The 27,079-nt window shown below is 47.8% G+C and overlaps 1 protein-coding gene across 3 annotated transcripts in view; it reads left to right on the plus strand.

Moving 5' to 3' along the window:
* The window catches only part of PALLD (palladin, cytoskeletal associated protein), a 382,006-nt gene continuing 358,912 nt past the window's right edge, over window positions 3,986–27,079 (plus strand). The window contains exons 1-2 of one of the 3 annotated variants that reach the window (XM_018051789.1): window positions 3,986–4,103; window positions 17,108–18,136. In XM_018051789.1, the coding sequence (XP_017907278.1) occupies window positions 17,172–18,136 (965 nt within the window). In that variant the 5' untranslated portion in view covers window positions 3,986–4,103; window positions 17,108–17,171. The remainder of the gene's footprint in view (window positions 4,104–17,107; window positions 18,137–27,079) is intronic. The other 2 variants (XM_018051788.1, XM_018051787.1) reach the window with 2 other exon arrangements.

The raw sequence follows: 27,079 nt of genomic DNA on the forward strand, positions 1-27,079 counted from the left end.
GATTACCTTCGCCTAGTGTTTGTCTGAAAAACCAGGTCCTTATAATCTAAATGGAAGTTTATACACCTGTGCACCGAAATATGCACATGAGTGACACCCTTGGAGGCAGATTCCAGAGCCCAGTCCTGCTTTCAGAACAAAGGAGCCACGTGTAACACCTGGATGTTAATTCATGATACCCTGACCTAGGGGTCAGCAGGCTCAGACTGGACAGCATTCCTCACACACAGAAACAGTGTGAGGTGATATATATTTATTGTTCTAAGACATTAATTTTCTCAATAATTCATTAGGAAGTAGCACTAGTCCAGGCTGATCAAGGGGGAGCAGGCCCACTGGGTCACCTGTAAGGAGAACAGGGCGGGTAGGTGGTGAAGCTAGCCTGCCCTAGGCAGGTGGGGTACACCTGGGGCAGGGACACAGACAGCAGGCTGACATCATGAGGACACGGGCCACGCACCTGGAGGGAAGCAGGCACTCAGCCACAGCCGGAGGCTTCCCTGAGAACACGTGGACAGAGGGCGGGCCGCTCAGTGCAGGCCTCGGAAAGAGCAGGGACTGTCACAGAGAAGAAGCCACTTGGAAGATGAACTAAGTGAGACCTAGGGGAGGGGTCACGACCCCACCCCAGGCTTGGCGCTCACAGAAATGGCTCTGACAGTGGATAAAAGTGGGCCTCACATGGCATGACTGCACACAGGCCTCATCCTTGACATCCCCAGACCTTCCCACGATGACTTACGAGCCTTGCTCAAGAGTCTCTTCTAAGGAAAAGAACTTTTGCGTCCCGATTCTTACAATGCCCGCTAAACAAGCATGGTTTGCTCCATGCTCACGTTATTCAGGAAAAGTCATTTTGTCTTTTTGAATAAAATCATATCTATCTTTGATGCTTCTCAGGACCACAAGCTATCTTTTTATTTCTTTATTCTTCTTACAGTCTCATGGCTTCCAGGCCTTTGGGAACCTGGCACTCCAGGGACATGTGGGCCAGGGCTCCCTCTGGGCTGAGAAACAGCACATCCACGTGAGATTCATGGTGAGACGTACTGTCTGCCCCGAGTCCATCGGTAGGCGGAGGAGCCCACCCCTGCCACTCTGCCGCCAGACCACGGTGCTCTCATCAGCCTCCTGGGCTGCCACAGAACCTGCCACCCCTCTGTCTCTCCAGGGTCTGAGAAGGCATCTTCCCCAGAAGCCTCAGCCCCCACCTCCCTGCAGATACACCAACAATACTGTTCCCATCCTACACACCAACTTCAGTTGCTTTGATGGTTTTCACACCTGCAACTTTTAACTTTTCATTTCTGCAAAAAGGTCTGAATTGTCTCCTGTGACCAAGGCACCTTAAAGATCATAAAACTTGGCTATACTTTCCAGAAAGAAGAAAGGGAAATGTATTTTCATTCCTTTGTGAATGACTCCACAACAATGAAAAACGATGAGCCACTAATTTATCAGTAATACGTTATGGTTCTTCTTGTCATGGTGTACAGTGAATGCTCACTAAACTGCATTCTCTTCTCTTCTCTTCCTAAAAACTGCAAGGATGTGCATCTTCTTGGTAATGTGTTAATAAAAGAAAAATATTAGTACGAGTGTGCATGTCCTAGCACACACTTTAGGTGGGTTTTAAAATGAAGCCAGGATTTGCAAGTTATTGCCTAGGTGCAGGAGAAGGCAATGGCAACCCACTCCAGTGTTCATGCCTGGAGAATCCCAGGGATGGGGGAGCCTGCTGGGCTGCCGTCTATGGGGTTGCACAGAGTCGGACTCCACTGAAGCGACTTAGCAGCAGCAGCAGCAGCCTAGGTGCAGTCTGATGCAGACAGAAAAAACACGTGGCGCCTCCTGAATAATTTGTCATTAACACAACAATAAAATCTGTTAAAACGCTGAGCTGAAGCTTGGGTCATAGGGTTAGCACCCACTTATCTTAAAATGGAGGAGGAGGAGGAGAGAATGGGGGAGAAGGGGGAGGGGAGGAGATTGCTACTGCATTCATTGTCCACTGGCCTTTGTAACCACCAGCCTCCTTGCTCTCAGCAACTCTTTCCTTAATTAAAGTAACACCCTGGAGAGCTCATAACATTTTGATTCCTGTCATCTCTTTCCCTTGCACTTTGCCACAGGACACAACAGAGGTTTTCTTTAATTTTTGATCATGACATTTTTAGACACCAGAAGTACAGATATTCATGTCACAGACACAGCAATGCCAAGCTATATCGAATGTTACTGTTTTTCCACATTCCCATCATTCCTCTGTTCTAGAAATAGGACACTAGTCCAAGCCCCTGTTCCTTCCCCTCACCCAGCTCCCAGAAACTTTCCTCTGGGCCTCACCCTTTCCTTCTGCTGTGTTGTGGCCCCAGTCCTGGGGACTGTCTTGTACACTCCAGAGAACACAGCTCTTGTCCTCTCCAAGGGTTAAGGGTGGTCTTCGGGGTGTGGAAACAGCTGCAGGTCTGACTGTTCGGTGGGGGGTTCCTTCAGTCAAATCCAGCTCTCAGCGCCGGCCGCTCCAGCAACACCAAGACTTGACAATTAAAATGATGTTCAGGGTGGGGCCAGGTGCCTCCAATTCCAGTCTTTCTGTGATTCTGAACAAATCACTGCTTCCCCAAGGTACCTCCTCCTGCAGGCACTTAACTTCCCAATTTAATTAAACCATTCATCTATGTATTACCCATTTCCCAGCCATTCTGTCCATTTCTAGAATCTTCTACTGTCTTCTCTCCCAACTCTTATCCTACTGGGTTTTTACTATTATCTTAAGGGTTTTAGTAAGAAGGAAACATACACACTTTTGTTTTTACCAGTCACTCCGCCCCCCACCCGCCTCAAGGCATTGAAACAGCCCAGGAATGTGCCTATTTTCAAGGACTGGTTGGAAAGGACCAGAACCACCTGTAAAGGAAACTTTAAGAGCAGCCCTTTCTAAGTGTTCCACCATCAAAAAAAATTTTCTTTGGAAGTAAATATCTCCCAATAAAATTTTTTTTAAGTTTTTAAAAAATAAAATATATTTTTATAAAGAAAAAAAAATTTATCTAGATAAGAACCTGCATCGACTAGAACAATATTATCCAGACAAAGGAAGAAGCAGCAGTTCATTCCATTACTGCACCAGGAGCTTTTGTGTAATTATTTTCTGCCCCTTCTATTTGACTCTGCTGCCTGACCTTGGAACAGAAAAGCTTTCTGTTTTGTTCCTTGGAAGTTCAAAATATTAGAACATGTTACAATGTGATGTTACAGAATAAGTAATGAGACATTTTTTTAAAGTATAGGAGAGTTCAGAGTTGTCCTGAACAATATCTGTTCAACACCTATTTATTCTTTCAGCAGATGCTTGCTAGACAGTGAGGATGTGCGAAGCCCTGGACTGAGTGCTCAGCACTGCACTGTGTGTGAGATTCAGGCTCCGGTGTGTTCATGCCTGTGTCCTGTCTCCTTAGTCCTGTGCTGGACTATGTCCTGCACATACACAAAGTCATATGATGGTTTTTAATTAACAAACTGAAGTGAAAGATCGGGGGGCTCTCCTCTCCTCTCCATTTGACAGGTGCCTTAATTTCTAAATAGCTACTGGATATTTTAGGATAATCTACCACGTGACTAAGTTAAATGCACAGAGCAGAAGATTATAGTCAGAAGAGCCTTCCTTAAGAGGGTCGCTTTTTCTCCTTAGATTCACACACTGCACATTTTAATTGAGAATATGTTTAAAAGACAAGTGGTGATTGCCAGTCACAAGGTCAGAGAGCAGAGAAACACGCGAAAATCCCACGTTTATTAGATCCATAAATATAGTTCCCTCTACACCCAGAGCCTTTAATTTCTAAGAACTCAGCCCTCGGAGCTGGGCTGCTGGAATCCCTGGCCAGGGCCGTCTGCGGAAACATGAGTTCAGTTACCAAATATAGCTGAGTGGAGGACAGGACAGATGGGATCTGAGGCCACAGTTGCCTCAAAGTGACCACGGACCGAGCAGTTTGTCACGAGGAGACGAGGCCACCTCTGCTCCCCCGGGAAAGAAGAAACGGTCCTCTGAGAGCCATCACCTCTGGGGGGTCCTCGAGGAGCCAAGGATCGAAAAGGTCTGTAAAATGTGTCTTAATGTACTAACTAGTAAGGCAATATTTTTAAACTCTTCATTAAATGCTAAAATAGTCATTTGCCAGAAGATATAGCACTGTTTAGAAGATGTCTTGATTTCTCTTTTATTTGGAGAGAATAAGTAATGGGAATTCTGTACTCGTCTCAAGAACAGAGACCATATAAGATTCACCTGCAGGCTTTGTTTCTACCTATGCGGTCAGAGAGCTGCCCAGTCTGTAACAATCTTAAACTAAATTGGTGCTATTCATCCCAAAAGGATCAAATGTAATGATGGAGCCAACATTCATCAAGTCTGTGTCTGTGCTTTGTTTTAAAGAAAACAAGAATGCTGTTAATTTGAACCTTGCCTTTACTTAAACTAACTACAAATGGCTTCAAATGATATACTTTAGGTTGCAGTAACATTTTAAGTTGTTAATTACACTTTCAGAGAACTTTTTAAAGGTTGAGAGTAAAGGCAAACATCTTGAATTCTATCTATGCAGAAAGCTTGCCTTTTTTTTTTTAAGGTAAGGCTAATCAAGGGAAACTATAGTACAGTCAAATTTAAGCTTTACAGTAAAATTTTATATCATGTTGTTGTAAGTTACACATTAAACTGTCTCGAATCCAATAGATGACGTTGATACAGAATGATTTCAGGCTCATGTTACTTTTTCAACATTTGCTAAAAATACTAATTACCTTCTAGTATGAATAATGTGTCCATACCCAGAGCCCACCGCCTGACAATTTCACACTGACCAAGTTCCCTCGATCATGAATGTGCAGAAATGAAATCCTTATTACAGGATAGATATGCTTTCCAATATACTTTTTCCTCAAAGACAGAACGCCCCTCCATTACCCATATTTTAAACATCAGAGTCTAGCTGACAAATTTTTACGAACAGCCCATCCCCATGTGTGCTCCGTGGGGTCCGACTCTTTGGGACCCCACGGACTGAAGCCCACCAGGCTCCTCTGTCCAGGGGATTCTCCAGGCAAGAATACTGGAGTGGGTTGCCATTTCCTCCTCCATTATAAACAGCAGACAAGGCCTAAGAGATGCTTTAGGCAGTATGTACTCTGTGAATGCGTGAGTTCATCTTCCTAGAACACAGATCTGTCCTTCTGCATTCCCACGTCTAGAATGACTTAGGGTCCCCATCTTAGCTCCGTCCAAACCACTGTGTGTTGCTAAAGCTGAAAGGGTCAGAGCATACTTAACAGTAGAAGAGAAATCTGGATTACATGGGACAGTTACAATCACTTTGATTTCCTTACCTCATTTTTGTTTAAATGTAGAGGGTAGAATTAGTCAAGATTCAAAATAAATCTGACACATACTTAGACAGATACCAGCTGAAATCTCCAAAGCCAAGACAAGAGCCTGCACTTCACTGATACGTGTGTGTGTGTGTGTGTGTGTGTGTGTGTGTGTGACATCAAAGGGAACTGTGATATCTGAGCTCTAGCCAGTAATTCAGGCATCTGGAGGTGACGGCTATGCCCCAGTTAAATTCCAGTAGAGCAGCTCCCACGGATTCGATATGGTGGATAAGATGGTATCTGAAGAGGACACCAGTAACTGGAAATACTTTCTCTGGAAACACTTCATATAACTGTTGTGGGCATGAAATCAGCTATTATGTTATGTCTCTGAAGCTGAGATACAATATACTGTCTGGGAGTATTTAAAGCTGGAGAAAAAATATGCCATGCCTCCCTGTGATGACAACTTGCTTAAAGATTAGGAAAGAGTGGAATTCACATGTGTTTATTAAGAAATAGTTGATAAAATTGTTGTTCTTTTTTTTTTTTTGCATCAAACGGGGTTTAATAAAGTTTTCATATTTGCCTTTTGTCCCATAGGGCCCTTGGTAAAAAGAACATTACAAAGAAAGAAAGGAAGGAAGGGAGGATTGATTTTAAAATGATGATTACATAGCTGATTCACTTTGTTGTGCAGCAGAAACTAACACAAGATTGTAAAGCAGTTATGTACAGTGGTGTGTGTGTGCACTCAGTCACATCCAACCCTTTGTGACCCCATGGACTGTAGCCCATAAGGCTCCTCTGTCCAAGGGATTTTCCAGGCAAGAGTACTGGAGCAGGTTGCCACTTCCTTCTCCGGGGGACCCTCCTGACCAAGGGATGGAACCTGCATCTCTTAGGTCTCCAGCACTGGTAGGCAGATTCTCTACCACTAGTGCCACCTGGGAAGACCCGGTAAAATAAAGACTTTGGAGAAATTAAAAAACAAGTAAATGATGATTAAAGAAGACAAGAGGTAACATAAACACACTTTGTTCAACCCTTCATGAAGTGGACAGCCTCTTTTGGAAGAGCTGCACCCTGAGGAGGAAGGCACGAAACTTTATAGGAAGAGAACAGGGAAGAGAAAAATGGGAATAACTTGATTGGCTGGGGTTGCAGAGTCACTGTTGTCTGTGGTGAGACGAGCAAGGAGATAAATTGGGAAGCTAGGGCTGGCCTGGCTTGGGGCTGGCTGACCGCATGCAAATATTTCAAGCAGAGTGTCTCTGGTAGCTCAGCTGGTAAAGAATCTGCCTGCAATGCAGGAGACCCAGTTCGATTCCTGGGTCAGGAAGTTCCCCTGGAGAAGAGATAGCAGTCTCTTCTCCAGGAGATAGTAGTAGCCCAGTAGTCTTGGGGTTCCCTGGTGGCTCAGATGGTAAAGAACCCAATGCAGGAGATATTAGAGACATGGATTTGATTCCTGGGTCAGGAAGATCCTCTGGAGAAGGGAATGACAACCCTCTCCAGTATTCTTGCCTGGGAAATCCCATGGACAGAGGAGCCTGGTGGAACACAGTCCATGGAGTTGCAGAGAATTGGACACGACTGAGCAACTAAGTAGAGAGTGTCCTTAAGGACACAGAAGTTCCCCATGCTTCGGTTTGCTGACATGGGCCCCAGGCAGGAGCAGCTCCATGTTGGACCTAACCTAAAAAAGTTAATTCAACAGCAGGAAGAAATTTCATATAGGAACTGCATGTGCTTCCAGAACAAGAAAAAGTTTTAAAGCTTTTTCAAATTTGGTTTTAATAGTTTGGGTTTTATTTAAAAATATTTTTAGTCCTGAATCTTTATACCAATAGTTTTTAATACTTTTAGTAACTGTTTAAATAGGAAAATAAATAGAAAGCAAAATGCTAAATTAAACATTGAAATCACTCAGAATTTTCACTCCCACCCCAAAGATAACAGCAACCAAAGATTCCCCTAACTGCACGACTCCTTATCCACCACAGATGTAATCAGCGCCCACTGCCTGATTCCCAATCTTGCAACCTTCCTGTGTATTTATATCTAAGCATCTATGTACTTTTAAATGCCCTGTGAAATGTTGCCGCCACTGTCGGCACTCTCTAAAGGACCTGGCCCCTGTGGTTCAGAATACTGAGTGATCCTTGCTGCCTGTCAGTCTTTTTCGAACATCAAAGACTTTTCCCCTTCAAAATTGTAGTAGCTCATCAATACCTGCAAGCTATTCCATAAACTACCGCAAAAGTGCTCCCTTTATCTAAATTATTCAGGTAAATATCTGTAATGTGCTCACTGGGAAAAGACGACGTGGCAGTTCCACGCAGGTTTCAACTGTAAGTCTATTTCTTGCCGGTTCAACTTTGGCCAAACAATTGGATGTTTTTATGCCTTAGGTTGGATAATCAAAATAATCAAAAGAAAAACAGTGTTTACCCTATTCTTCTCAGGATCCAATGGTTCACTACAGATTTTCCTGGACTTACATGAGGCTCGCTCCCGGCACACCCATCCCAAGTTGAAAATACCTTGAATACACCTCACTTACCTACCAGCACATCCCACCCTTGTTACTAGCCAGGGCTCTTGGCCTCCTTAATTAACAGAAATTGATGAGAGGCCTGAGGAGAAAGTCAGACAAGGCTTTACTAGGGCCTCTGCTGCAGTGGCAGGGATCAAGAACAAACAACAGGTTCCCTTGCTCACTTGCTCCCTAAGCGGGGTGGTCAAGCTGCCCCGTTACATGGGGTGAGGGTAGTGGAGTGTCTGGGGCTCGAGCTGGAAGGGTGGCTTGGGTGGCTCGCCCACCCCTCCGGTGTTGGTGTGTGCAGAGGGCATGTGCGTGTACCTGCTTGTGTTTCAAATGCTTCAGAAGTGGCAGTTGGGCTTTGTGGTGTCTTTGTACCTTGCCATCCATACTTTAGGGCTTCCCGGGGAGCACTAGTGGTAAAGAACCTGCCTTCGAATGTAGGAGATGTAAGAGAAGTGGGTTCCGTCCCTGGGTCAGGAAGATCCCCTGGAGGAGGGAATGGCAACCCACTCCAGTATTCTTGCCTGGAGAATTCCATGGACAGAGGAGCCTGGTGGGCTATGGTTCGTAAGTTCACAAGAGTCAGACATGACTGAAGCGACTGAGCATGCACGTCCATAATTTGCCCCAGTCACTCATGCAGTTTTTTTTAGGCCCTTATAGTTTGTTCGTATTTTGTTGCTGGAGGAGATGATTGCCCAGATGCAAGCACTACAGCAAAGGGCCGCAGGTTCTGGCCTATCTCACCTGCAGTGTGCCAAGAACACTTCCATCAGCCTGCAGCTGGGCAAAACCATCTAACACAAAGCCTGCTTTTCAATAAACTGTTGAGTATCTTGTGTAAGTCATTGACTACTGAACTGACAGTGAAAAGCAGAGGGGTTGTCTGGGTCCAGAAGGGTTGTAAGTACATCAGTTGTTTACCCTCATGATCATGGGGCTGACTGGGCACAGTGGCCACTTCCCAGCGTTTCCAGAGAGGATGGGGTTATGTCACTGGCCTGGGAAAAGAAACAAGTTCAAACTTCCAAGTACAATTTCTACTGAAGGCCTATCACTTTCATAGCACTGTAAAGCTGATCTGTCCAACCACTGCAAGTCAGATCATCAGTTTGGGAAAGCCTTCAGCTCAAAACTTGGAAATGGCATTCCTTGGGGAAGGTGAGCTTTTACTGTCTGCAACTGAATTTTCCTCCCTCCAAGACTCTGTTGCTTCTCATGAGGTGCTTAGTCTTCCTCAACCTCTCAGTCAGGGAATTTTTTTATCAATACATTTCAGCAGCCAATCTGCCTGCCTCTGGAGATGGTGCAGGGGGTGTCCACAAGTCTTTTCTGACCCACAAAATAGAAGGTTATCCTGGACAGCATAGATCTTGTTTCCAGATAATTACCCCCCAAGGTCAGCAACTCTAAACACAAATGTCATTCATAATTTAAAAATCTATCTTTCTGTCTTTTCTATTAGTTGTGCATTCATCTGTAAATCATATACATTTATATGTCTATTACATGTTGAGGAACTCAAAAATAAATGTTTTCCCAAACACCAAGGTAGCAATGCTGAGACAATTTAAAAAGAGAAAATTGCTTATGTCAGAATGTGATATGTGTAAGAAAGTTCAGTGAAAACTTACTTATAGGCTCTATATTTCATAGTTGAATATGTGTCCAACAGGCCAGATAATGTGAACTTAGAGAGAAGTTGTGCACCATAAAATTAACAGTTAGAAATACCCTATAAACTGAGTGGCATGAAATTCCTTAAGAATGAGTGAAATATGCAAAGGGGTGCAATGCCATAGGTGGCCACAGGAGTTAGCGCCTGACAGCAATGCTTCCTTGGGATAAGCCAGCTGTGGATAGCTGCCTGCCGAAGGTCAAGACGGAGAGGCAGCTACGATGCCTCCTAGTGTTTTTTTTTCAGACCCTCCTGAACCTGTGCCTTACCGAATGTTTGCTCATGACTGAGAGTTTGGCATCACGTGTGACTATCAGCACCACCGGCTGGAGGAGGGTGCCCGCAGCTCCTCCACTGCACAGTTCAAGAGTCTGAAGCACCGCTGGGCTAAAGTGTCCTCCTGCTCTCACCCCGCCTCCACAGTGGGACAGCCGTGGTCTGTGGACACCAATGGCAGCCTGCAAACACCCATCCACCCCGTCCCGCTTCACTTGTTCCCTAACAACTTTGGAAGATGATCCGACAGATGAAAACACATTACAATTTCCCAAGATCAACTGACAAAAGATTGGCTACCAAACCAAGCCTAAGAAATCAGAAGCTGACATTTTCTGTTTCCCAGTTTTTGCATGTGTTTACAGTCATGCAGTCATGTCTGACTCTTCGCGACCCCATGGACTGTAGCCCACCAGGCCCCTCTGTCCATGGGATTCTCCAGGCAAGAGTACTGGAGTGGGCTGCCATTCCCTCCTCCAGGGGATCTTCCCGACCCAGTGATTGAACCTGGGTCTCCTGCATTGCAGGCAGATTCTCCACTGTCTGAGCCAACAGTGGAGCCTTCCACTTTTTATTTTTCCCTATTAAAATGGCAGCTCCTTAGGGCAGAGAAGCCCCCTTTCCTCATGGCTGTGTCCCCAGCCTGCAAAAGAGGCATGTAGTAGGCACTCAGAGAATCATTGCTGATGAATAAGAAAGTAAGGCAGAAACATGCTTTGACTAAAAACATTTGTATTTCTATGACTGAGAATTTAACTCTGAACTTGCTGGGACCCATGATGAAGGGTATCAACACTCAAAGAATTCCCCTCATCTAATGGTAGAGGTGCCAGAAAAGGAATATCTATCTGGTTCTGAATATTTTCACAACAAACTTTTCTTGGTGGTAATGAAAACCATAAAAATCACTGTCTCTATAAATAAGGAGTGTTTTTTTTTTCAGACCTACCACTTTTGTTTCTGAATGGTAACACCTATAAATATTTTGTGTGTACTTGTTAATGGCTATAAACATGCAACACTGATTACTTTATCAAGGCCTTCTCAGAAAGCAAAGCCCAGGCGTTGAGTGACCACTGATAAGACAGGTGACAAAACCAGGCAAAGAGCAGAACGCCTCCTCACTGAAGAGATTCCAGCCCAGGGAGGAGTTTGGGGCCAGGGGCTGAGAGCGAGAGGAGGTCACAGACAGGTCTGCATATCCCGTGGCCATGTGGCTCCCTCTCCTGTCAAATCCCACCCAGGACTCAAACCCGGTTCAAACACCAACTTGGTTCTTCCTCAACTGCCATGATCGTGACCTACACCCTGCCAGATGTCTGCCACACAGAGGCTGTCACACACCTATCTCACACACCTGCTTTCCTGACCATCACAGGGCTCTTAACTCATACTTATAACTCAATAAAATGAGTGTATGGCAAAATACCTGTAAAGAAAGTTGTTGTTGAGTCCCTCAGTCATGTCTGACTCTTTGCAACCATGGGGACTGTAGTCTGCCAGGCTTCTCTGTCCATGGGATTCTCCAGGCAAGAATACTGGAGTGGGTTGCCACTGCCTCCTCCAGGGGACCTTCCTATCACAGGGATCAAACCTGTAAGTCCTGCATTGGCAGGTGGATTCTTTACCACCGAGCCACCAGGAAAGCCCTCAGAAGGAGTGGATTTGATTGTCTGGGCGGTCACCAACAAAAAGTGAAATTAAGTACAGTTTTCAACGAGCTGGAGTTGGAAACACAGAACAGATAGGAAGGACAAAGAAACTGAATGTGCAAAGCGTGGGGATGTGGAAGAATACAGCTGTTCACAGCAGGGAGTGGACGGCTGGGCATAGGGACACAGGACCTGTCCGAGTGATGTGGGGCATGAGACCTGAGAATTCATATTTCACTGACCACCCAGGAGTGCACAAGGAGCCTGCCTCCTACATGTGGGCCTCCTCTTATGGGGCGGGGGCCCCTGGGGAAAAGGGAGCAAAGGACTGACATGGCCAAACTTGTGTGACTTCTCCCACCGTCAGAGCTCCTGTGTCAATAGCCATCACCACGTCCCTCCCCCTTCCTCTTTGGTTTCTCTGCTGCTGCTAAGTCACTTCAGTCGTGTCCCACTCTGCGTGACGCCATAGACTGCAGCCCCAGGCTCTCCCGTCCCTGGGATTCTCCAGGCAAGAACACTGGAGTGGGCTGCCATTTCCTTCTCCAATGAGTGAAATCTGGCCTTGCCTAATCCCTCTTCCTGGATCAAGGTTTCTGACAGAGGACGAACCTTGCCTGGCTCACCTTCTTCTCTGCATAGTCAGTGAGGAAAAAACAGTTGTCAACGGAATTTATGTCCACTTTGCACTCTGGGAAAGGATGAGTGACCAAACCCCGCAGGAGACGTTTCTCCTCCTGAGTAGGCCGGACCCACAGGCTCTCGAGGAAAACAAGCGACTAAACCACTGACAGGGAAGACACGAAGGAGATGGAGGGGAAGCGGAAGGATCTTGAGGAGATTCTGCCTCGCTCAGAAAGAACAAAGGGGGCAGAGACGTACAGACGTGCGGGAGCCTCACCCAGACTTGCCCGCGTTCACGCTGCTTTGCAGCGGACACTCACCTCGCGCCCTCTTTACTTGCTTTTCAGTGAGTTGCATTTCTTTCCGTTTGGGCCCCCATAAAGTCGCTTTATTTTGATTCCCAGTAAAGCAAGGGAGAGAGAAGAGGTGACTGCAGGTCAGTGTGTCGACTCCGCGTGGGGCCCCGAGTCTCGGACAGGCTGGGGCCGGGGAGAGCCGCGGCTGTTCTGGGGGCGGGGCCCCCGAGGCCCCACCCCGCGCTGAGCACTCGCCCGACGCCGGGTGGGCCCCTCTGAGGGCCAGCAGCGTCCGTCGCCATCAGCGGCGTGCTCCGGGCTGCCTGTGCCTGGCTCTATTTCACCTACGGCGCCCTTCCTCCGTGTGACCTCTCAGCCCATGACCAAGCTGTGCACTCCGACGTGTACCAGACCCCGCACGTGCGCGTCTCCATCCTCCACCCCACAGCGGGCAGCTGTCCTCGGAGCAGTGCGACCCACACAGAAAGCACCACCTGCCCCCTCAGCGAGCCCAACACCTTTCCACCCGCCAACTCCTCCACGACGTAGTGAAAGCGGGAGGCCGGAAAAGGCAAGGGCCGCGGGGACACGCCATGATCTGAAAGCAGGCCCAGAGTTGGAGGCGTGAAGGGACCCAGGCCCGGTCAGTGAGCAGCCCTTAGTGGCCCACTCAGCCAGCCGTCCAGTCGGGGAGCGGTGGTCGTCAGGCTGAGCAGTGAGATAAGAGGTGGGTCTGTCTTCTCACCCAGCCTCAGGCCAGCAGGTGAGCTGGGGGCCCAGGAGCAGTCTGGGGGCTCTGTCCTGCGGGCTCCAGAGCCTCACCAAGGCTGCTGGCCAAGACCAGACCTCCAGGTGGTGGTGACCCTCTCCCCATCCCCGCCTCTGTGATCTGATGGCATCGCCCATCTGCATGGGACCTGCCCCCATGTCTGGGCGTCCTGAGGAGCCTGAGGCCAGCTGGGTCCTAGGTGGCCAGCTGGGTCCTAGGTGCCTGGCCCCCTCAGCTGTGACTGCTGGACGGGTCTGGGGACCTGGCCCTGAGAAGCGGCGTCTGAACTCTGCCTTCTCTTGGCCAGGACTGGGGCAGGGGAGGGTGACTGCTGTGCCTGGGGACCTGGCCTTTCTTGTCAGATCAGAGAGGAAAGTTGGTTTGGTGGACATTTACAAGAGCACTGTGACGGTGCCCTGCCTCAAAAACACAGGCTCTGACACCAAGACATTTGCCACAACTCACCACACCCTCCTTCCCCTTTCCGAGATGTGGGCTCTGCTGAGAGCTGTTGGCGTTTGCAGTTTTTAAGGCAGAAGCCACTCATCACCTTACAGGACCTGCAGTAAACCTTTCTCTGCTCCAAACTTCAAGGCTTTTATGTTTTCTGCTTCATTGTGTGTCAGGCCCAGGGATCACAGATGAGGCTCTTGAAGTGCCTTGAAGTAGCTGCCCCTGTAGTAGGTGTTGGGGGTCCTGAAGACGCCCATCTCCCAGTCGTAGGTCACCCTCTGCACCAGGGCACCGAGAGGCCCGCCGCAGCTCCTCCTGCAGCTCCTTGAGCGGCAGCCGCGCCTCCTCAGGCTGGGCCACCTGCCCCTCCGTGTGCCCCCAGCACTCGTGGTGTGCTGCATTGTCTATGCCTTCTCACCAACACGCAATTGCCAGAAGCACTGTGGGGAACAAGCCGGGAAACCCCGGGACTACAATGGAGATGTCTGCAGTTGCACTTCTTTGCTTGCTGCTGCTGCTGAGGCGCTTCAGTCGTGTCCGACTCTGTGCGAGCCCGTAGACGGCAGCCCACCAGGCTCCCCCGTCCCTGGGATTCTCCAGGCAAGAACACGGGAGTGGGTTGCCATTTCCTTCTCCAGCGCATGCAAGTGAAAAGTGAAAGTGAAGTCGCTCAGTCGTGTCTGACTCTTAGCAACCCCACAGCCTCTTAATTTGGGCGTTGGTTGAATAACACGGAAATCTCTGAGGCATGCTATTCTGGTGAGTTTGGGCCACATAGAAACAGCTCCTTCCAACAACATTATGAGCGCTTTCCTGAGTCCTGTGCATGTTTTAGCAGCAATATTGGGGTCACAGATTAAACCTGGACTATATATGCCCTCCTGCTATTATTTTTCTTTCACTGTGCAAGCAGTTTATAAGCAATACCTGATTCAGACAACCAGATCCCATCAAGTGGCACCTCTTTAAAACCACAAGTGTGAGACGAGCAGTGTGGGTCATCATGTGGAGTGGAGTCTTGGCTTCCCCCTCAGTTTTTTTTCTTTCTAAACCAGGCCTGCCGGTTTTGCGGTCTTCTGTTTGCATGGAGTGTTGGTTGTTTTAATTTATTATTTTCAGTTGTACTGGGTTTTCACTGCGCTGTCTCGGCTTCTCATTGTGGTGGCTCCTCTCGTTGCGGAGCACTGACCCTAGGGCACGAGGGCTTCAGTAGCTGAAGCACGTGTGATCAGAATTTCATCAGAAACTAAACACTAATGAAAGCAAATCACAGTGCATTTTCTGGTTCAGGGTGACATAAGCAGAGTCTGATTTGCTTAAAATATCAACACACTCCTATTCGCATAACATCAATGAAATTCGAGCTGTAAGAGAGGTGGGTGGTGACAAAGAGGCAAGAATATACAATGGATTAAAGACAGTCTCTTTAACAAGTGGTGCTGGTCAGCCACTTGTAAAAGAATGAAACTAGAACACTTTCTAACACCATACACAAAAATAAACTCAAAATGGATTAAAGATCTAAATGTAAGACGAGAAACTATAAAACTCCTAGAGGAGAACATAGGCAAAACACTCTCCAACATATAAGCAAGGTGAAAAGACAGCCTTCAGAATGGGAGAAAATAATAGCAAATGAAGCAACTGACAAACAACTAATCTCAAAAATATACAAGCAATTCCTGCAGCTCAATTCCAGAAAAATAAACGACCCAATCAAAAAATGGGCCAAAGAACTAAATAGACATTTCTCCAAAGAAGACATACAAATGGCTAACAAACACATGAAAGAATGTTCAACATCACTCATTATCAGAGAAATGCAAATGAAAACCACAATGAGGTACCATTTCACGCCAGTCAGAATGGTTGCGATCCAAAAGTCTACAAGCAGTAAATGCTGGAGAGGGTGTGGAGAAAAGGGAACCCTCCTACACTGTTGGTGGGAATGCAAACTAGTACAGCCACTATGGAGAACAGTGTGGAGATTCCCTAAAAAACTGGAAATAGAACTGCTTTATGACCCAGCAATCCCACTGCTGGGCATACACACCAAGGAAACCAGAAGTGAAACAGACACGTGTACCCCAATGTTCATTGCAGCACTGTTTATAATAGCCAGGACATGGAAGCAACCTAGATGTCCATCAGCAGACGAATGGATAAGAAAGCTGTGGTACATATACACAATGGAATATTGCTCAGCCATTAAAAAGAATACATTTGAATCAGTTCTAATGAGGTGGATGAAACTGGAGCCGATTATACAGAGTGAAGTAAGCCGGAAAGAAAAACACCAATACAGTATACTAACGCATATATATGGAATTTAGAAAGATGGTAATGATGACCCTGTATGCGAGACAGCAAAAGAGACACAGATGTATAGAACAGGCTTTTGGACTCTGTTGGAGAAGGAGAGGGTGGGATGGTTTGGGAGAATGGCATTGAAACATGTAAAATATCATATATGAAACAAATCTCCAGTCCAGGTTCAATGCAGGATACAGGATGCTTGGGGTTGGTGCACTGGGATGACCCAGAGGGATGGTACGGGGAGGGCGGAGGGAGGGGGGTTCAGGATGGGGAAGACGTGTACACCCGTGGCCGATCATGTTGATGTATGGAAAACCAATACAATATTGTAAAGTAATTAGCCTCTAACTAAAATAATAAATTTAAATTAAAAAAAAAAGAGAGAGAGGTGGGTGGAGTGATGGAGGAGAGCCTGAGAGGCAGAAGCCTTGGACCACTCACAATACCAATGGCAGGGTCACCCTCCTGAATTATTTAAAGAGCTTTAGTGAGATGCTTGGGCTTCCTCAAGGTGCCAGTTGTGAAGAATCCTCTTTCCAATGCAAGAGATGTGGATTTGATCCCTGGGTTGGGAAGATCCCCTGGAGGAGTGCATGGCAACCTACTCCAGTATTCTTGCCTGGAGAATCCCATGGACAGAGGGCCTGGCGGGCTACAGTGCACGGGGTCACAAAGAGTCAGACACGACTGAGCGACTTGCACAGCACAGCACCGTGAGATGCTCAGTATTCACTCAGGGGCAAATATTAAATTAAAAGAATGAACAAGGAGCTTCCCTGAGGGTCCAGTGGTTAGGACTCTGTGCTTTCACTGCAGGCAGTGCAGGTTCCATCCCTGGTTCCGGAAGTGAGATCCCCCAAGCCAGATGGTCAAATAAATTAAAATAGAATTTAAAAAATTAGGAAAACAGTCAACGATAAACACAGGTATGCTTGATGCTTCTTCCAATTTATAGAGGAAAATGATTTTAAAAGTATGTTTTCCCCTTAATGTTTCTCCCAACTTGTGGATGAGTAGTACCATGGTCACACGCCCGCGTGCACGCGCGCGCGCGCGCGCGCACACACACACACACACACAGTCGTTCCTACTAACGCAGGTGTGTCTCCTGTCCTTCAGAGCCTGTGTTCAAGACACCGGCCTTCCTGTGGAAACGGACGGAGTGTATGAGCGCCTCTCAACTATGTCCGAGACGTCCTCCCACGACTCCTTCTACGACTCGCTCTCGGACCTGCTGGAGGACGGCGAGAATGCGGCCTTCTTCCCGGGGCTGTCGGCCTTCCTCAGCCAGGAGGAGATCCACAAGAGTCTGGACCTGGCCCGCAGAGCCATAGCCAGCTCTGAGACGGAGGACTGCGACTGCGAGGAGGTCCCGCAGCGCTGCAGCCCCTCACCTAGGAGCCGCCGGAAGCCACTGGCCTCTCCAGAGGCCCGGCGGGGCGAGCGTGCGTCCCAACCTGGGGACCGCAGGCGGGCACCTGCCGTGCCTCCGCCAGCGGAGCAAGCCGAGTGCATCTCCTCGCCCGCATCGCGGAGGAAGGCCGGAGTCTCGCCCCTGCTGGCCAGGCCCAGCTACATACGGAGCCTGCGCAAGGCTGGGAAGCAGGTGGCCAAGGCCCCCGGCGCCAGCACCAAGCCCAGGGCCGCGCGCCCCAGCAGGGCTGGCCCCCAGAGCCCGCTGAACGACAAGGCGGCCACCCTCATCGAGGAGCTGACCTCCATCTTCCGAGAAGCTGCCAAGCCCAGAACCAGGAGCCCCGACGGGGAGTCCTCGTCCCCAGACAGCGGATACCTATCCCCTAAGAACCAGCCGTCAGATCCGAGGAGCGCCTCGGCCAGCCGGAGCCCCACCCGGGACCGGCAGGACGTCGAGGCCGGGGCCAGGCCCCCGGCGCCCGGGCATCACCCCACGCGGGACCGGCAAGACGTGGAGGCTGGGGCCAGGCCCCCAGAGCCTGGGCATCACCCCCCAGTGGCCCAGGATGTGGCCCGGCCCAGCCGCAGCCACTCGTGCCCACCGCCCCCCAGCGCCCACCACCCTCCAGCTGCTCCCCGGTTCATCCAGAAGCTGCGGAGCCAAGAAGTGGCAGAAGGTAGTCGGGTCCACCTGGAGTGCAGAGTCGCTGGGAACCCACCTCCTCGGGTCAGGTAGGACTCTGGCTGCGGGGGCTAGATGCTTTGCGTGGACTTCACTCTTACTTTAGCGTGAGAGAACAGATTTCTGTTACAAGGCAAGGGCTTGGCTCCCTAAGCGCTCAGAAGTAAGCATTATGGCCCTGGCTTTTGAGGAAAGGAAAAGCTCCATTGCAAGTTGGACCAGCAGGGAGACAGGAGCCAAGGCTCAAATCTGGTTCTCGATCCAGGGATCAGGGTGGAATTTAGGGTCTAGGAAATTTAAAGCTTGGAAGCTGCCTTGATGACAGTCCACAGTCTGCACCTCCTGCTGGGGCTGGGTCATCCTCACTTAGGGACTCCTTCAAGTGTGGCAGCTTTTCTATGTTCCGATATCTGCAGACTGAAAATGCTGGGTTTGTGATCGTCCTGGAGATGGCTGGGGAGCAGGGGGTTGGAGGGGCATGGGGTGGGGGGCCTTGGGGTGGGACCCATCTTGAACTTGCACAGTGCGGTCTCCCTACAATAACTGCAAATTTCCTCAATACACCTATGCAAGGAGCTATGTCCGTTTAAGCTCGGTGATATTTTACCTGCTTTTCTTTGTTCACGCCTCAGTCTTGAGGGAAGTAGGGGTCAGGGCCTCTGCTAGCTACTTCCTGCTGATGAGGGATGTGGGTTTTTATAAGAAGAATGAAATTTTTTTGCACTTACCTAATAAATATTTGCGTGTCCCACCTTGAACTCTGAAGTCTCAAGGAATCATCCTGTGAGTCGGGGGCGGGGCGGGCGGTGTTCTTTAAATGTAGGAAATGGACAATGAGGACAGAATTTGATGAGTAAGAGGATTAACCCTGAGATCCTATGGCTCCTAACTTTAACAGTCCTTCAAAACAGACCTTATTTCTTTGGGAATCCATGAAAACCTGTTTTTTAACATTTTAGTGGTTGAATTTGGATTTATGTAGGCCTGTACCAGACTCTTAGGTCAAAATAGTTTGCTTCTGAGATACTACTGTCTTCTCGTCTTGGCCAGGTGGAGTCTTAGCTGTTTCCTTTTGAAGAGTTACTTAAAAGTACCTGGGAGTGGGGTGGCCAGGGTGTGACTACTTTAGCTTTCCTGGAGGATGTGTAACCAGAAGGATGTCACAGGGGCTATTGCACCCGTGCAGGCATGTTTGTCCAAGTGTGAGGAGGATACAGTCCTGGGGCTTGTGCAGTGCAAGGGGACGTCGTGGGTGTGAGGAGGATACAGTCCTGGGGCTTGTGCAGTGCAAGGGGACGTCGTGGGAAACCCTAATGGGCTAGACACATATTTATGTGTAGAAGAGAAGACAGCACCGAGACGCTGTACACATTTTATCAAGTGTAATGCTGTTACCACTGAGACCTTCAGGAAGGTCGCCCGTAGAACATTGCGTACAGGCTCAACAGGAGCTTGTTTTCACGGCCACTCTGACCCTCAGCAGGGCAGCTGGTCAGACCTTATCCCAGGTTACTCTGGCTTCTTGGCTTGTCTTGGCGACTGTCTTTTTGAAGGAATGATTCATTGTTTCCCCATGGACTGAGGTCTCCAAGAAGCATGAGCTTCATCAGGTTCCAAGGGCCTTGACACCTTTGAGTCACCTCATCTATGAGAGCTCCTCTGTTGTCACTTTGAATCAGAAGAGGCGACCCCATACAAGGGTTTATTTCTCAGAGGAAGGCCTTTGTTACTGCAGAACCATTCTCTGTCCTATGTGGGAAAGCCTTGCCACCATGATGGCATCACCAGCGTCTAGACGTTTCTACAGTGTCCCTGGCACTTAGTGTACAGTGAAATCTCTTTAGCCACCATCCTCTGGTTCTGTCCCTTGGGCATGTATCCCTCTTATCATCAGGGTGGCCCAGTTTTAGGATTGTTTCTGGTGCAGCTCAGCAATTTGGATTACCTTTTGGATGCTCATTTGCGTTTGTGGACCAACAATGAACTGCTGGAGTCCACGACATTTCGCAGCCCTCCCATCATGGGTTCCTTGGTGTAGATGAGTAAAATTCTGTCCATTAAATGTTTGGGATAAACTCGTCATAAACCTGGCCTCTGTGGCTGTTCATCCTGAGCGCCATCTAAATCCCCAGAGGCTGCATCAACTCCCCACACATGCTCTCTGGATGATCCATTTCCAGATCTGAGGCTTCATCGAGGATGGTCCACACTCAGAGTTAGTGGTAGGGTCTCTGGATCTGGGTCTTTGGTTCTGGATACTTGTTGTGCCGCCAGATCCACCTAATTATTTCCTTTAGTTAAGTGATGATCCATTTTGAATGACCCAAGCAGCACCCAACAGCTGCTCCTCCTGGCATTTTAACAGCATTTATTAATAATAAGGTTGTTGTCTCCTCTGTGTGTTTCATTTCTCTCCTTCCTGACATCAGTGGACCTCTCTTTCCAGGGGGCCCCATGCACACATACGACGGAGAAGGCCGACTTGGAGTCAGGATGTGTGGTCACTGTCTCTTAGCTCCTAGGCTCAGGGCAGGAGATGATGAGAGCAGAGCTCTGGGCGGATGGACCCAGAGGATGGCTTCTGCTTCCAGGGCTTCCTGATGAGCTACAACTGCACACCCCTTCCTTGTTTGTGAAACTGGTCCCATCCGAGAGTATTTCTAAAGGCTGACCAGTCAGCTCAGGTCTTCAGTTATCTGCATACAGTTGTGAGCAGATTCTCCTGTTGTCCTAGGGAGCAGAGTGGCTGGGTTTAGAGTCAATACTGCCTATAAGGTGACATTCAGGATGTCAAGTGGTGTGCCCTGGTCTTTGCCCCGTCTCCCTGAAGAAAGCCCACATCCACTGTTTTGTTCCAGTAAAGGCAGAGCATGATGTGGAGGGTGCCGAGGGTTCATTTTTCAGCCCCTCGTGAAAGGCTGCAATCACAGCCCAGAGGCAAACTGGCAATCCTTGATGTAGGTGCCCAATTGTTTAGAAAAGTAAGCTACAGGCCTTCTGATGGTATCGCAACCCACTCCGGTACTCTTGCCTGGAAAATCCCATGGACAGAGGAGCCTGGTATGCTGCAGTCCATGGGGTTGCTAAGAGTCAGACACGACTGAGCGACTTCACTTTCACTTTTCACTTTCCTGCATTGGAGAAGGAAATGGCAACCCACTCCAGTGTTCTTGCCTGGAGAATCCCAGGGACAGGGGAGCCTGGTGGGCTGCCATCAATGGGGTCACACAGAGTCGGACACGACTGAAGCGACTTAGCAGCAGCTGCAGCAGCAAGCGTTGAGTTAGCACCAGGATCATGCGCTCTTTCATGCACAAAATACCTGGAAACCAAATGCTGGGCTCTTAAAAGTTTCTCGTTGGTGGTGTGGAACACATTATGACAGCTCAGAGTCCAACTTAATGGCTTATTGTCATTTCCTTTAAGAGCCTCATGTTTGTGTTTGGCTGAGTCCAAGATCAGGAGTCCAGAGACAAAATACTCAGCCATTCCTAGGAATCCTCACAAGTGCCTTCTGGGGGTGGCTGCAGTCACCCTTGTTAATGTCTCTCTTCCATCTGGCAGTAAATTTCTTTGTCTTTTTTATACTTCAAACACTAACTAGTTTAGAGTTGGTTGAGAAATTGTGTGCTCTTCCCTTGCAAACTGTATCTAATCATATTTTGGTCTTCAGTTCAGTTCAGTCGCTCAGTCGTGTCCTACTCTTTGTGACCCCATGAATCATAGCACGCCAGGCCTCCTTGTCCATCATCAACTCCTGGAGTTCACCCAAACTCATGTCCATCGAGTTGGTGATGCCATCCAACCATCTCATCCTCTGTCGTCCCCTTCTCCTCCTGCCCGCAATCCTTCCCAGCATCAGGGTCTTTTCCAATGAGTCAATTCTTCAAATGAGGTGGCCAAAGTATTGGAGTTTCAGCTTTAGCATGAGTCCTTCCAATGAACACCCAGGACTGATCTCCTTTAGGATGGACTGATTGGATCTCCTTGCAGTCCAAGGGATTCTCAAGAGTCTTCTCCAACACCACAGTTCAAAAGCATCAATTCTTTGGTGCTCAGCTTTCTTCCCAGTCCAACTCACATCCATACATGACCACTGGAAAAACCATAGCCTTGACTAGACGGACCTTTGTTGGCAAAGTAATGTCTCTGCTTTTCAACATGCTATCTAGGTTGGTCATAACTTTCCTTCCAAGGAGTAAGAATCTTTTAATTTCAGGGCTGCAATCAACATCTGCAGTGATTTTGGAGCCCCCCAAAAATAAAGTCTGACACTGTTTCCACTGTTTCCCCATCTATTTCCTATGAAGTGATGGGACCAGATGCCATGATCTTCGTTTTCTGAATGTTGAGCTTTAAGCCAACTTTTTCACTCTCCACTTTCACTTTCATCAAGAGGCTTTTTAGTTCCTCTTCACTTTCTGCCATAAGGGTGGTGTCATCTGCATATCTGAGGTTATTGATATTTCTCACAGAAATCTTGATTCCAGCTTGTGCTTCTTCCAGTCCAGTGTTTCTCATGATGTACTCTGCGTATAAGTTAAATAAGCAGGGTGACAATATACAGCCTTGATGTACTCCTTTTCCTATTTGGAACCAGTCTGTTGTTCCATGTCCAGTTCTAACTGTTGCTTCCTGACCTGCATATAGGTTTCTCAAGAGGCAGGTCAGGTGGTCTGGTATTCCCGTCTCTTTCACAATTTTCCACAGTTTATTGTGATCCACACAGTCAAAGGCTTTGGCGTAGTCAAGAAAGCAGAAATAGATGTTTTTCTGGAACTCTCTCGCTTTTTCCATGATCCAGCGGATGTTGGCAATTTGATCTCTGGTTCCTCTGCCTTTTCTAAAACCAGCTTGAACATCTGGAAGTTCACGGTTCATGTATTGCTGAAGCTTGGCTTGGAGAATTTTGAGCATTACTTTACTAGCATGTGAGATGAGTGCAATTGTACTGTAGTTTGAGCATTCTTTGGCATTGCTTTTCTTTGGGATTGGAATGAAAACTGACCTTTTCCAGTGCTGTGGCCCCTGCTGAGTTTTCCAAATTTGCTGGCATATTGAGTGCAGCACTTTCACAGCATCATCTTTCAGGATTTGAAACAGCTCAAGTGGAATTCCATCACCTCCACTAGCTTTGTTCGTAATGATACTTTCTAAGGCCCACTTGTCTTCACATTCCAGCATGTCTGCCTCTAGGTGAGTGATCACACTATCATGGTTATCTGGGTCATGAAGCTCTTTTTTGTACAGTTCTTCTGTGTATTCTTGTCACCTCTTCTTAATAGTCTGCTTCTGTTAGGTCCATACCATTTCTGTCCTTTATAGAGCCCATCTTTGCATGAAATGTTCCCCTGGTATCTCGAATTTTCTTAACGAGATCTCTAGTCTTTCTCATTCCATTGTTTTCCTTTATTTCTTTGCATTGATCGCTGAAGGAGGCTTTCTTATCTCTCCTTGCTATTCTTTGGAACTCTGCATTCAGATGCTTATATCTTTCCTTTTCTCCTTTGCTTTTTGCTTCTCTTCTTTTCACAGCTATTTGTAAGGTGTCCTTAGACAGCCATTTTGCTTTTTTTGCATTTCTTTTCCATGGGGATGGTCTTCATCCCTGTCTCCTGTACAATGTCACGAACCTCATTCCATAGTTCATCAGGCACTCTGTCTATCAGATCTAGCCCCTTAAATCTATTTCTCACTTCCACTGTATAATCATAAGGGATTTGATTTAGGTCATACCTGAATGGTCTAGTGGTTTCCCCACTTCCTTCAATTTAAGTCTGAATTCGGCAATAAGGAGTTCATGATTTTGGTCTTAAGCTTCCTTAGTTCTACTAGCAGTTATTCAGTCACATATTGGAGTAAGACTCCCTCATTTACTTGGAAATCCCTTAAGTCCATGGTGAAACTTTCTCTGAAGATGGTGGGGGTGTTCTTAAATCATTGTGGGAGTTCTATCCGGCAGTGTTGTTTCACATCAGTCTCTGGATCGTCCCATTCAAAGGCAAACCCCCAGGATTCAGGACTTAGGGGTATTCAGTAAAAGACATCTTTTTTGAAGTCCAGAACTATAAACTAGCAAAAGTCTCCAGATAAAGTTGTAAGCAACATCTTTGGTTTTGACATCACCACATTATTTCCTCTATAATTTGCTTAATGGCCTTCAAATCCTGCATAGAATAGTTATCTCTGGTCCTGGGTTTTTGCATGGATGGGATGGAAGTGTTACATGAAGATCAACAAGGTCTGAATAATTGATATTTAAAGAAGGTGATTGTCAGAGGCTTTATACCCTCCTTCATGTGCCTCTTTAGATGCCTGTTGCTTTATATTTGGACTTCCTTGAAGGCTTATAGTGTAAAGAATCCACCTGCAATTCAGGAGACCTGGGTTTAATTGCTGGGTCAGGAAGCTCCCCTGGAGAAGGGAATAGTTACCCACTCCAGTATTCTTGCCTGGGAAATCCCATGGACAGAGGAGCCTGGTGGATTACAGTTCATGGGGCGGCAAAGAGTCAGACATGACTAAATGACTGATACTCACTTACTTACTTAACTTTGGCACCTTGTCCCCTGGACAGAGTTTTACTACTACTGGGACAGCCATCTTGGCTCTTTCTGGCCTTCCATCATTCCAAACATTGCTCTTACCTTTTGCAGAATTTCTTGGACATCTTGGTGAGGCTTGGTCTTCCAACTGTAAAGGTGCAGCTTGGAGGGCAGAGGCTTGACCTGGGAGTGCACTTAATGTTCTCCACAAGGGACAGGTCTAGCCGGGTGCTCCACATCCACATCAGTATATCATCTGTCTGCCTTCAGCCCTCTCAGGGAAGAGGGGGCGTTCCCCTGGGGCCCTTGCTGTACTCCTGGATCTCATTCAAGCTGTTTGGTTCAGGACCCCTGTTGAGGTCTGTTATTAAACATTCCTTATGATGGTTCAGCCTTGCTCAATCCCCTTGGGTCACTGGGGTCCCTTTTGGGTCAGCTCCAGACATGGTCCATGCCTCCCAAGTCCTGATTGGACAATTTGGTTATGATTCAGGCTGCTGCTGCTACATCGTTTCATTCGTGTCCAACTCTGTGTGACCCCACAGACGGCAGTCCACCAGGCTCCTCTGTCCCTGGGATTCTCCAGGCAAGAACACTGGAGTGGGTTGCCAATTTCCCTCTCCAATGCATGCATGCATTCTAAGTCGCTTCAGTCATGTCCGACTCTGTGCAACCCCATGGACTGTAGCCCACCAGGCTCCTCTGTCCCTGGGAGTCTGCAGGCAAGAACACTGGAGTGAGTTGCCATTCCCTTCTCCCGTGTGATTCAGAGCCTTCCCTAATACCATCCTGTGCCTCTCCACAGGAGGGTGTTCATGAAGGCCTGCGTGCAGCCATTAGGGTGATGAGTAGCAAAACATGTAAAGAGATTCTCTGTTTTCTGAGGGTCATCTTAGTGAGATGGCTTATTATTTCTCCACAAGTTCAAGCGGAAACTTGTGTTGGCCTTGGTCAGGGTCCCCTGTGTTGGGCTTGGTCATCTAAGCCTTCTGGGACCTGCCCTAGTAGAAATGCCCTGCCTGGGGTAGAGTGCTCCCTGGGCAAACTGAGCACCCTGGTGGGTACGGGGAGGAAAGAGTGTTCCTTTATGATGATCGGATAAGGGGAGCCCTGGGAGGGCTGTTGGCACCTTCTGCACTGCTCACCGGAAGACCCCCTTCGTGGGCGGGGGACCATGCAAGGGGCTGCTGGAGGGGCGTCTGCAGGCAGCCAGTTGTCGTTTGGCTTTGACTCGATGGACACAGGCTTTTTCTGAGGTTCTTCCCTCTGAACCACAATCTCACACCTCTTCTGCAAACTCTTTTTTTTTTTTCTCTTTTTCTCTACCCCCCTCCCACCTCCCTCCCCATAACATCTCTCTGGGTCATCCCCATGCACCAGCCCCAAGCATGCTGTATCCTGCGTCAGACATAGACTGGCGATTCAATTCTTACATGATAGTATACATGATAGAATGCCATTCTCCCAAATCATCCCACCCTCTCCCTCTCCCTCTGAGTCCAAAAGTCCGTTATACACATCTGTGTCTTTTTTCCTGTCTTACATACAGGGTCGTCATTGCTATCTCCCTAAATTCCATATATATGTGTTAGTATACTATATTGGTGTTTTTCTTTCTCCAGTATAAAGGCATGAATGATTGTATGATGGGATTAACCCCATTTTTCCTCTAATAAAACAAGTCTAATTTTAAAATAGTACCATAGTTCAAAGACCCATTCTCTGGCCATTTTTCCTGAGATTTCACCTAATACCAGGGCCAGGCAGTGGTACAGAGAAAATAATTTTCTTCATTTCCGTTGGCTTATAGCTAAACACTGACCAGTTCTGCAAGAATACATGCCAGGGGACTCCAGTCAGGTGTGCTATTAACATTCCCCATTTGAAAGGTTGCTCTCAGGATGACGGGAGCAAAAGGATCCCACGGAGGTGTCTTGGCTGGAAATTCCTCTCTCTCAGGCATAGGGTATGTTCTTCTGGGATGGACTCCTGTGAAACCACTACAGGTCACAGGGGCAACGACTGTCAATCAGGGAGCAGTGTCTTCTGTCTCCTGAGCCAGAGGGCCTTCATTAAATCAGGTTTACAAGTTTTCCTTCAGTCATCCAACAGCCTCCCCTTATTAGCCAATGCTAACGAACAAGGCCCATCTAGTCAAAGCTATGGTTTTTCCAGTAGTCACGTATGGATGTGAGAGTTGGACTATAGAGAAAGCTGAGCGCCTAAGAATCGATGCTTTGGAACTGTGGTGTTGGAGAAGACTCTAGAGAGTCCCTTGGACTGCAAGGAGATCCAACCAGTCAATCCTAAAGGATATCAGTCCTGAATGTTCATTGAAGGGCTGATGCTGAAGCTAAAACTCCAATACTTTGGCCACCTGATGTGAAAAACAGACTCACTGGAAAAGACCCTGATGCTGGGAAAGATTGAAAGCAGGAGGAGAAGGGG

The sequence above is a fragment of the Capra hircus genome, chromosome 8 (genome assembly GCF_001704415.2).
Source record: "Capra hircus breed San Clemente chromosome 8, ASM170441v1, whole genome shotgun sequence".
In the NCBI taxonomy this organism is placed as follows: Eukaryota; Metazoa; Chordata; class Mammalia; order Artiodactyla; family Bovidae; genus Capra; species Capra hircus.